The sequence below is a fragment of the Hevea brasiliensis genome, chromosome 12 (assembly GCF_030052815.1).
Source record: "Hevea brasiliensis isolate MT/VB/25A 57/8 chromosome 12, ASM3005281v1, whole genome shotgun sequence".
Lineage (NCBI taxonomy): Eukaryota > Viridiplantae > Streptophyta > Magnoliopsida > Malpighiales > Euphorbiaceae > Hevea > Hevea brasiliensis.
Window position 1 is genome coordinate 28,598,289 of NC_079504.1, and position 11,515 is coordinate 28,609,803.

Sequence of the window (11,515 nt, forward strand, 5' to 3'; positions counted from 1 at the left end):
GGGTCCAAAATGACTACCGAGCCGATCTCTAATTAATTTATCGGTCTAAGCCGCAGACCGATCTCGGACAAGGGTATTGCTAATTTCAATCTTAATATTAGTGACCACCTTTTGAAGTTCATTTGGCTTCTAACCATGTTAGGGGTCTCAACTATAGCTCGATTCTGATCGATGACATCGACGATGACACTGAGCTTCCCGTAGCCTTTACCATAGTTGATGAGAACTACCCTCCCAATCTCCATATATCTCTTGAACGGCATCTTGAGATCGAGAGAAGCCCGAACTAAGGGAGTGAGATAGGTAGAATGTAGGGTAGAGTAAGGAATATTTGTAATTACTGATATTGAGAGATCGCCCAAATGATGTAATCTGATCTTTTGAAAATGAAATGTACTTTTACTTATTAAAATTGACTTCATTTATTCTGCTTTTATTTTATCATTGCATTGATTATTTTTTCGATCTCTATTAATTGTATCCGATCTGATCCCTAATCGAATCCCAAATTCCACCGATCTCCTTCATCCGAACTCTGTTATTATCCACTCTATGTTCACTCTCTGCAACCGCCCTTACTTGCCCGATCTTCTTGCTTATGGAATTTTCCTTTGACGCAAAATTGAAGTGATTGGGTTTCTGCTAACCGATGCATCACCTAGGGTCTCGAGAGCATTTAATGCTTGGACTAGTATAAATAGGAGCTAGGGGGGGGGGGAGGGGTAAACATTTGCAAACTTATGCTATTTTCGATTTTTTTTCACTCAATCTGATGCTCTCTCTCAGTTTCTCCATTTTTCGGCCCCGATTTATACTCTGGTAAGGGTCTTGATCTTTTTTTGATTAAATTTGTCATTGTTGTTTGAAAATGAGTAGCATCGAAGGTCAGAAAGTTGCAAGCCCCTCTTTCGTTCACTTTTCATGGACCTCGGAAGAAGGCAATGTGACTGGGCCAAGTGGACAATCTGAACCCATAATGGACATCATCTTGATCTCTAGTCAGCTAGCTGGGTCAAAACAAGCATAAGCTTCGACCACGAGGAAAGAAAATCTACTTGTGGATGAACTATCATCAGTACTTAAGGAAGCCGATCTCCAATCTATTAGCCAAGAATATAACCTCCGGATCGACTCTTTTGAGCTAATTAGATGCCATGAGGGTCTTCGAGCCGATCACTTCTTTGACAAAATCAATCAGATCATGGTGTACGAAGAGCAATTAAAAGCCAGGCTTCGGTTTCTCTTGGATAAATTTTATAAAGACATTCTGAATTTTCACCGAGTCAGTGTAGCTCAAGTACACCTGAATTCTCAGCGAACTATGGTGGCCTTCAGAGGTCTTTGCTAGGCTAAGGGACTTGAGTCGACGGTGAAGGTTTTTGCTAAACTACATAGGCTTGCTCGACGAAAAGACAATGAGTATTGGTTTTTCCAAGCCAAGTCAAACTGCGGGCTCTTCACCGATCTTCCTTCCTCACTAAAGAACTGGAAAGATCTATTTTTCATACTGAGGAGTAAAGATCCTAATGGCTTTGAGGGCGTCCCGCATAACTGGAATTATTTGGTCCCCAAAGCACCAAAGAAGATCACTCTGAATAATGACGAGGATGCCATGGTGAAGAGACTGAAGAGCTAGGCGATCACTCACAAATATTCATGTTCGGATGTAATTATGGCCGAACTAAATTAGTGGATAATGCGAATGATCGCCAGCGAAGATTACTAATTGCAACTCTCTGACTTTGGCCCCGGTAAAACCTGAACCTTGGATCTTTGAGTCTTGGCAAACTCACTAACTTATTTTATGCACAGGTGTGGTTGGGGGCGAATCTGCTAAGGAAAGTTGTAAGCGAAAAAGGGAGCTCACCCAAAAAGTGTTAGAGATGAAAGTGGCCACTGCTACTGCTCAAAGACAGGCCATGGCAGAAGTACAGAGCTCTCCATTTTGACCTCAAGAACGGCTGACTTTAGAGGTAGAGGTCGTGACCTCGGAGCCTCCCATTCACTCTACTGAGCCTCCTCCTCCACCTCTGATCTCTTTAGATGCAGAGGGTGGTCCTTCTAGGCTAGTCATCTTAGCAGCTCGACCGCTTTCTCGGGGCGCTCAGGTCTTACTTCAATCATTGGAGAGGAACTGCTCAGTTCGAGGAAATCCTGATCTTGCTAAGGTCTTGGGCGCTTCTATCTTCTTTTAAGAAGATCGAACTCGGATGGCCCAGGATAGCATCGACGATCTCCTGACTCAGACAATGAGTTTGGGCCTGGAGGCGGCTGCGAACTAGCAAGTGCTCAAGGAGAAGGCCCATCTCTTAAGGAGGGAGATCATTAAGGCGATCCAGGATGCAGCAGTTGCAAAGACTTAGCTCTCGGTGGCCAATGATCAAATCGCTGACTTAGAAGGCCATGTGAGGTCTTATGAGGAAAGGACAGCTAAACTTGAGCGGGAATTTAAGGACTCTTGAGCTTGCCAAGCTGTTGATCTCGCTCAATTTTCTAATGAGATCAAGGCCAAGGAGGAAGAGGCTTTGATGAAAGAGGCTGGTACTTATGTGAATGCCCACAGTGATCTCTTAACCGAGCTGGTGAAGCGCTACCCTAAAGAAGACTTCACCTGGCTGGAGAAGCTTACCCTAAAAGCTGAGGTTGAGAGTGAAAAGGAGCAAGAGAGACAGGAGGGAGAGAATATTGAAAATGTACCTGAAGAGCAGGCTGGGGAAAACCGTCCTGCTGAATGACTTGTAAATTTTTATCTCTTAAGATGAATTTTAAAGCTTTTCACAATCAATTCTTGATGAGATCGGAAAATATCAAACTAAGCATGGATGAATATTGAATCAACTTTCAATTGATTGGATGAGCTCAAGCATAGAACCTAAGATCGGTTATTTATCATAAAACATGATTGCCTAAAGAGATCGGAGAAATTGATTAAAACTTGGAAACATTTTAAAAATGATTTGAGAACACGTCCTAGTCTGAATTTGTTAAGTTTGGGACCATTTATTTAGAAATCGGATAAAACACTAACTTGGTTAAATATTCAAACAATTCGGGTGAGATGCCTAGTCATGAATTTACCAGCGATTTGGGATTTTGAACATAGAGAGATCGAGAAATCAACAAAATGTAAGATTAGGTGCTCTGAAGATCTGACGCCAATCTGAACAGGTCGAATAAGCAGAGAGATCGGAGAAAATTTGATTTGAACTTTCCTGCGATCAAATAAACTTGTAATTTATTTTTTATCTGTGAGGTTATCAATTTAAAGAAAATAACCTGTGGTTAGGTAACTAGTTGAAATCAAATAAACACCTTCAAGGGAGATCAACTAAATTGCAATCCTTATTAAAAGGTGTATGTTAATTACACGAGTTATGCCTTTGAAGATCGGCCAAAATATAGTGTCTACAGGCTACTAAAGCGAGGGGAGCCCAGCTCAACTCTATTACCACCATTTACAAGTTATTTATACATCATAAAATTTTTGTTCAGTAAAAACTAATAACTCAATTTAACACTGTCTCTAACAAGATCTATAATAATACTGACACATGCGGGGTTCTAGATTATAAATTTAGAAAATATATTACAAATAAATAACTGTTAATAAATTTGCGAGGAAGAGAATAAATTATTCTAAAAAAAAACTTCTCCTGTATCCTGGAAAAATATGGTGAACAGGAGTGAGTGTTCGACTTATAGAGTAAGATATTGATTTTACATACAATTTTTATAACCATCTAATTCTAATGCATCCTTAGAAATGAAATGCATCATCTTCATACCAGCCATACAAATCAAATCATGTCACGTCAAAGTCAATCTGGAGCACTCACACACCCGTGTCAAATCCATACTCACACATACATATATGGGGAGCTGATCCCCCTGTACAGCTCTCTTAGTTCCAATCTCTGTCAGCAAGATCAACTCAAAACCAGGCCTACCTCGACTTATTCAGAATAAGGATCGGATTCCAACGAGTCAATCTGCAGCCGTGTCTACTTGTCCTACCCATATCTATATACAACACATACACACCAACTTACACACATAGCTCCAGATTTTCATAACATAATAACCAAAGCAATATCATCAAGTACAAATGCAATATAGGACGTGTCTAATATTTAACTACATATATATATATATATATATATATATATATATATATATATATATATATAAGTGGTGCATGAGCATACCTGACATATATAATAATATTGAAATTATAAACAAAATCAATATCTACTCACAAATCATCGAGGTTATTATGGCGGTTGGGTGGGAAAGATGATTGACCATGATCACCTAAATAATTATATTATAAATTTATTAGTACTATTTAAAAATAGGATTCTAAAGAGATAAAAGACAGCCTAATTTATATCAAAAATTCGATAGATTCTCTCCCGTACCTATAACCTACCCAATCTGCAAAGTAGTTCAAATAACACTTTTAAAATCACAAGTCTCACTTTCACATCCCATCAATATCACATAGCCCCTCCTGGGCCCTCCAATCCAAGCAATTCTCATAAAATAAAAAATTACATTTTTGCCCCTCAAACTGATATTATGTAAAAATTACTCAAATGAGCTCTAAAAATTCTAAAATTTTGTCTCGCGATCCTTAACTTTATTATAAGTTATTGCAAAAGGAATTACATTTTTCTAATAACTCTCGAATATTTTATGGATTTTTATTCAAGAATATTACTCAATTCCATAAGTTTCCGACAGCGAACATATTCTTAATTCAATCTAATTCAACATTCACATATTTAAATCTCCATTCTCAAGCTTTAACTAATCATATAAAATTTAAATACCAAAAATTCATATAATCTTATATGCCCGTATGCTAAAAATCTAACTAAAACTCATATATATTTTTCAAAAATATTCCACAATCACTCAAAAATTTAATAAACACCATAGAATATCTCCAAAATATTTTACTTTCATCATATATTTTTCTTAGAATTTTTCTCCAATTTTTCCTGTCCAAGAAACACTACATTGAAGCACCACAAACTGAGAAATAAGAAAAATAATCTTACTCAAAGCTTATCTGTATCTCAAAAATTTCAAAAATTTATGAGAAAGTCTCTGGATGTTAAATCATCCCCAAAGCTTGCCGGAGCTACCGCCGGAGTCACAGCGCACAGTGGCCGGCCGTCACTTGCCGTCGACATCTGTCAGATCTAATCATACGAAAATGTTCCTCTCTTTCTCCTGAGTCCATAGGTGGTCTCGGATTTTCGATTCAACGGTCGGATCATCGAAAAAACGGCCAAAAAACTTGAAATCCTTTTTTTTTTCTACCAACTTTCTCTCGCTGGTTCTCCTTCCTTCGGCCACCTAACGAGGCGCCACTGGTCTCATCTGAAAGCTCATCATCTCAGGAGTCCGTGGCACTTGGAATCAACGAAAATGGCTACAGGAGTTGGTCGGGGCAAAGTTAGAAAGTTGAGCCTTTGTGCATTCTCTCTCTCTCTCTCTCTCTCTCTCTCTCTCTCCTTTCTTTTCTCTCTCTCTCTCTCTCTCTCTCCTTTCTTTTCTCTCTCTTTCTCTCTCTTTCTGCCGCTTCCTGCTGGATGTTGCCACTGTCTAGTGGCTGTCCTGGCATGGGGGAGGACCGTCGGTACCTCACCAGCACTGATGCTGGTCCGCCGAACAGAGACATAAGAGGGAGAAAGTGAGGGGGAGGGTAGAGTCAGGGAGAGAGAGACGGGGGTGGGGGGTTTTCTGGGTTGGTTTTTTTTTAATATTATATAATAATATTAACTTAAAATATCTCACCTATTTTTTAACATTAAAATAAAATAATATAAAATTAACTCAAATAACTAATAATAAAATACAATTAAAATTTCCATTTAATATATTTAACTCAATCAAATAATTAAACTAAATTTAATTTAATATAATAATAAATAAAGCCTTTAAATTTAGTCTTGATATGAAATAACAAGATAATAATAATAATAATAATAATAATAATAATAATAATAATAATAATAATAATAATAATAATCAAGTTAGTAACAATTTAATCAAATCCAAAAGATCAAGATTAAAAACAATAAAACAATATGCTTTGATAATTGATTTATCGTAAATTTATAAAATCAAATATTTCAATTAAAAATTCAACTGTTAAATAATTTATTAAATATGTTTAAAAGTAATATTAAAACATATAAATGGAAGTTTTACAATAATAATAAAAAAAATTATAAATCAGTTAGATAATATTAAAAACAATATTAAAATACTATATATAAAAATATAAAATTTATATTTTCAAATTAGGGTTATTATATTCTCTCCTACATGTTGTCATTCAATAATATATAGGAAAAATTACATTTAGTTCATATATTTTAATGAACGTAACTGCTTGGTTCATATATTTTAAAAAATAAACTATTTAACCCCTATATTTTGTTTCGGCTAAGCTATTTAGTCAATTCGTCAAATTTTTTTGTTATTCATGCTATTCAGACTTTTAGTTAGTCCATCTATTTTAAGGAAATTAATTAGTTGATCTCTATTTTAGTAAAACTAATTAGTCGATCCATGTGTTTTAAAAAATATAATATTTTGAAAAAATATTATTGGATAAAAATAAAAATTATACTATGTAGAGATTAAATCTGAATTTACATTTTTAAAATTTTTAATTTTTGGACACCATCTTTTTTACTGAAAAATAAATTTTCTTGATTACTTAGAAATTTAAGAAAATTTATTAACTTTTTTTTACGTAGACAATTTGTACTATTTTTATTAACAGATGAAAACAAAGAGAGAATAAGGGAGAGAAATGTACAAGCGCAAAGGAAAAGAAAAATGGAGAGAGAGAGAAATAAGGAAAAGAGGATTAGGCTAGTTTACATATAAAAATAATTATGAAACTAAATAATTAATATAGTCAAATTACAGAGACTAACTAGTGTATTTTTTTTAAATATAGAGACTAACTAATATTTTACTAAAATAGAAAGACTAGTTAGTAGTTTGACTAATATTAATTAATAAAAAAATTAATAGAGGAACTAAACTGTTACATAAACTAAATAGTAATTTACCCTATACATACACCACCTTGTTCTCTCTGAAAAATCTCTCTCTCTCTCCCTTATCCAGTGATATATATATATATATATTATTTGTTAAAATAATGAGTATTGTTATTATTCACATAAATTTTTAATTTTTATATATCTAAAAGAATAAGACGGAAGAGAGGAGAAATTTATTTTTTTAATCATACTCAATAGCACAAATCATTTTGGCAATTGTATTTGATAATAAAATATTAATTTTTTATGAAAATTAATCAATTAATTATAAATACAACAAATTTACAAAATTGACTATAATTAATAAAAGTAAAAAGTTTTAAATTTTTTGTAATTATTAAAAATACGTCACAAATAAAATAATAATATTTTTTACCATGTTAGGTATAACATAAAAATTCACATTATCACCCACAATTCTCTAATTTTGATCGAACCATAATAAATAATAAACTTTTAAATTAGACCAAAATTAAAAAAAAAATGACTATGATTGCAAAAACATATAAAGTTTTGAATTTTTTTGAATATTAAGCCTAAAATCTACAACATTGTTAAAATAAATTATTTGATCATTGATAATTCACATTTAAATAGAAATAATTTTTTTCAAACACTTTTGAGTCTTAAAACAACTTCTAAATTTCATGCGAAATATAAATTTTGATTTATAGCCCATAAATAAATTGTCTTACGAAAACCTTTTGAAAAAATTACAGGATCAGGCAAAAGTTACGATCTACGTCATACTATTTTGTAACCATTTCAATTTCAAAACTATAAAATTATTCTATTTAAGAAAAGGGATCACCTCTCACTACAAATCTCTAGGATTTTCCCAGGAAACAAGGCTGTTTACAAAAGGTAAGTAAGGGCCATAATTCCACCCGGGTTTCTTTTCCATCTCAATCCTCCTCATTTCTTGATGTTGAAAATCATAAACATAGTAGCATCCATCTCCTCTGCTCTCAAAGCAGATTTCTCTGGCATTTCTTGAAGCAGTCACAGGTACTAAATCATCAGTTACAGAATCTATATGTATAGTATGTTGCTTGCTCCAAGCTTCCCCATGCAAGCCTTTGCAGATCCATATGTCCATGACAAAAGGTTGAGCATTATGAGTGATCAATCCTAAAAAACCCCACAGCTCTACAAGCCTATCACGCCTTTTGTATGCGCTTGGAAGTGGGATTGTGAAAAATGTTTCACGGTCGATATCCATAGACACAATGTATTCGCAGTTATGAGTGTCAGGAACCCAATGTAAAGCCCCAATTGCTGAAACTGATTCTTGTGCAAACTTTCTCACAAGTCCTAAAGATGGACCATCCACTCCTCTCCATGATTTTGTACCAACACTCAGTATCTCACAGCCAACATGTAATCTCTTATCAATAAACAAATGCACAACTTTGTATTTTCCTTCATGATTGCTGTACATAAATCCATAAGACTCCAGATTTCTAGAAATTGGAGCAACAGTACCAAGAGGATATCGAATAAGCTTCCTGGTCATAGGATTCATCACTACTATGCCTTTGTTCTTCCCCAATTGAACCAAAATAAGCCCATCACATGTAGCAAGAATATTGCCAGAGCAAGTAATGTTCAACTCCACAACTTTGATCTTGGAATTCTGAACCTCCAGAAAATGCAAGTGACCTTGCTGATATTGTCTAGATGAATCAGTGGGAAAGATTGAGAACTGCTCTAAACCAAGCCTCAAATCGATAGAGAGGGTATAAGGGTTTGGAAACTGGGGTTTTGGATCAAGACAGATAAGGGTAGTCTCACAGAGCTGTAGGTGAGCATCCGCAAAAGCAAAGCTGTTGATTAAATTGAACCACGTCTTGCACACACAACTTAATCTGACAAGAGATTTGATTGGAAGCAGAACAAGAATCTGAAAAACAAAATCAGAAGAAAAATATTCTCCTTCACAAGCTCGATACTTCACAACCCTTGATGCTCTCCTCTCTTGTACCATTCTCCATAACCTTGAATTTCTCCGTACAATTTTGCTCCTGTTACCATCACCTGGAAAGAGTCCCATACTTTCTCTCATAAGCTACGATCAGAGAAACTATTTATTAGAAGAAGTTCCCGGAAGCATCAACAGAAAATCAAATCACCATCAAACAAATTAATCGATCAGAGCGTCCCGTCATACCATTTTGATTTCAATAATAAGAAAATACATCAGAAGCATGAAAATTTGAAATAATGAGCTAATTAAACAACAAAAGCGAAGAACTAACAAAATCCAAAGAGTAAAAAGTGTCTAACTTCGATACCAATCATTGTGATCTTGGAGCAGGTCTACAAACCCTAATTTCAGTTTTTTCAATGGAATTCAAGGGTCAAATTACATTTACCAAGAAGAACTTAGGCAGAGAAATGAATTAAAGAGCTAGGTTTTGGTAGATTAGATAACAACCACATTAAATTATTCAGTAGAAAGATATCTATTCTCTTAAACGAAAACGAAATCAAAATTTGAAAGATCGCCCAAGATAGGAAATCTAAATCAGCGTTCCATGATCTTACCTAGTAAGTATTCTCCAGAGAGCGAGAGATAGAATCCAGGTCTACTGGTGAGAAGAGTCAGAACCCAGTGTAGACGACGGTGGAGAAAAGGGCTAGAGCACTCTATAGAGACTGGCAGTTACTTCCGCGCTGAATCATCAGCTCATCACCCAGCACTCACTTAATACTGCTTTTTATTTATCTTTTATTTTTATTTTTATTTTTATTTTTATCTTTTCTCACCCCATTTTCTTATGTTTAAATAGTAAAAAATTAATATATTTTTCAATATTTTTTTATGAAATAAACAAAATTTAAAAATTTTAAAAAAATTTATTTAGATTCAATAAAATATAAATATATAAATTTATTTAGTAGATAGATTTTATATTATTCATCATTTTCTTGAATAATGTTTTTTATCAATAAGTAAAAAATATATATATTTAACGCTCAAAAAGTGAATTTAATATTTTATTAAAATTATAATAATTTTATTAAAATCGCTTACATATATTTAATATGAAATTTTAAAAAATTAATTATTTAATTATTTTAAAGTATATTTAATAGTTTTAAATATTATTATTATTAATATTAATAAAAGATAAAATGGAAAGACAATGACAAGAAACATCAACAATTTTTAATTTGTTTTCTTTGCATGGACAGCTCAATTATACTTTATGGGTTCATAAAAGACAAAGTATGTTATATATATATGATATCTTTTCCTTGGCATTGAAGCATCCTCCATGATTCGTTCACATAGCATCACTTTTTCTTTTAATGATTATTTTCTAGTAGTGGTGTTTGTCATCTATCACCTTCTTACTTTAATGCTTTGTTTGAAATGAGGGAAATGGGGAAAAGATATATATATATATATATTTATTTATTTTTTTTTTTAAGTATTAAGTAAAAAAAATAAATAATAAAAATAATTTTTTTTTTTTTATAATTAATTCATACTATTCTTTTTTAAGTTAATAAAAAATAAAGAAGAGTAGAGAAAAATTTATAGTGATATATTAAAATATCCTTTTATAATATAATAGGCATAAAAAAAATTATATAATAATTATTAATTTTTTTAAGGGAGAAATTATCTTCAATTTTAATAATGTATCTAAACAATAGAAAATAAGTTAAGTTTCTTTTTTTTTTCTTTTATCTTTATTTCTCTTGTTTAAGGGTTAAAAAAATGAAAAATAAAAAAATAAACTCAATTAGTTCACCTATATGCATTATGATAATGAATACAGATTTCAATTTAATAATATATATATATATATATATATATATATATATATATAGTGAAAATATTGATATATAAATTAAATTATTCTTACATAGGGCAATAAATTACCACAATTATATTACAATAATTATTTTTTATATTTTATTTTCTAAAAACATTGTACAATAATTTTATTGTCAATATTTATAAATATAGCTTATCAATATAAATTTAGTTTCAAAGTTAATAACACATTTGAATTGACACTATAATACAAAAATTGATATAATTTTTTAAATTTTCATATTAATAAATTTTTTTATAACTCAAACTTTTCAATATCAAATATTAATTACTTTTTTAACTATTCAAATTTTGATGCTAGATAAAATGATTTTGTACAATTTCATTATCTTAGTTTCTATTTCTTTTTTATAAAATATCTTTTATATCTTCTAGCATTTGGATACTTAACAAAATGGATCAACAAAAAATATTATCAGAAAAATTAAGTTATTTTGAAGGAAAATTATTTCATCTTTTTAAAAGAGAGAATCATTTTCAAAATTTTGATAATTTTATTAAAATATAAAAATATTTATATATTTATAATATAAATATATGTTATTTATTTAACATTATAATCAAATAATGGTAA

General features: G+C 31.9%; 1 protein-coding gene across 3 annotated transcripts; it reads right to left on the reverse strand.

The window, feature by feature from the left end:
* Positions 1–7,860: 7,860 nt before the first annotated feature.
* Positions 7,861–9,810, reverse strand: LOC110665953 (F-box/kelch-repeat protein At3g23880). Of its 3 annotated transcripts, none has more exons than XM_021826285.2 (2): positions 9,639–9,810; positions 7,861–9,159 (listed from the first exon to the last, which is right to left on the reverse strand). In XM_021826285.2, the coding sequence occupies exon 2, from the start codon at positions 9,154–9,156 to the stop codon at positions 7,909–7,911; it is 1,248 nt and encodes a 415-aa protein (XP_021681977.1). In that variant the 5' UTR covers positions 9,157–9,159; positions 9,639–9,810; the 3' UTR covers positions 7,861–7,908. The 3 variants fall into 3 exon arrangements, with proteins under 3 accessions (XP_021681977.1, XP_021681984.1, XP_021681993.1); XM_021826292.2 differs by having other exon boundaries at positions 7,861–9,174; XM_021826301.2 differs by having other exon boundaries at positions 7,861–9,128; positions 9,639–9,809.
* Between the last annotated feature and the right edge of the window lie 1,705 nt (positions 9,811–11,515).

Coding starts and splice junctions, on each gene's coding strand:
- LOC110665953 (XM_021826285.2), bottom strand. CDS start 9,156: ATGAGAGAAAGTATGGGACTCTTTCCAGGTGATGGTAACAGGAGCAAA.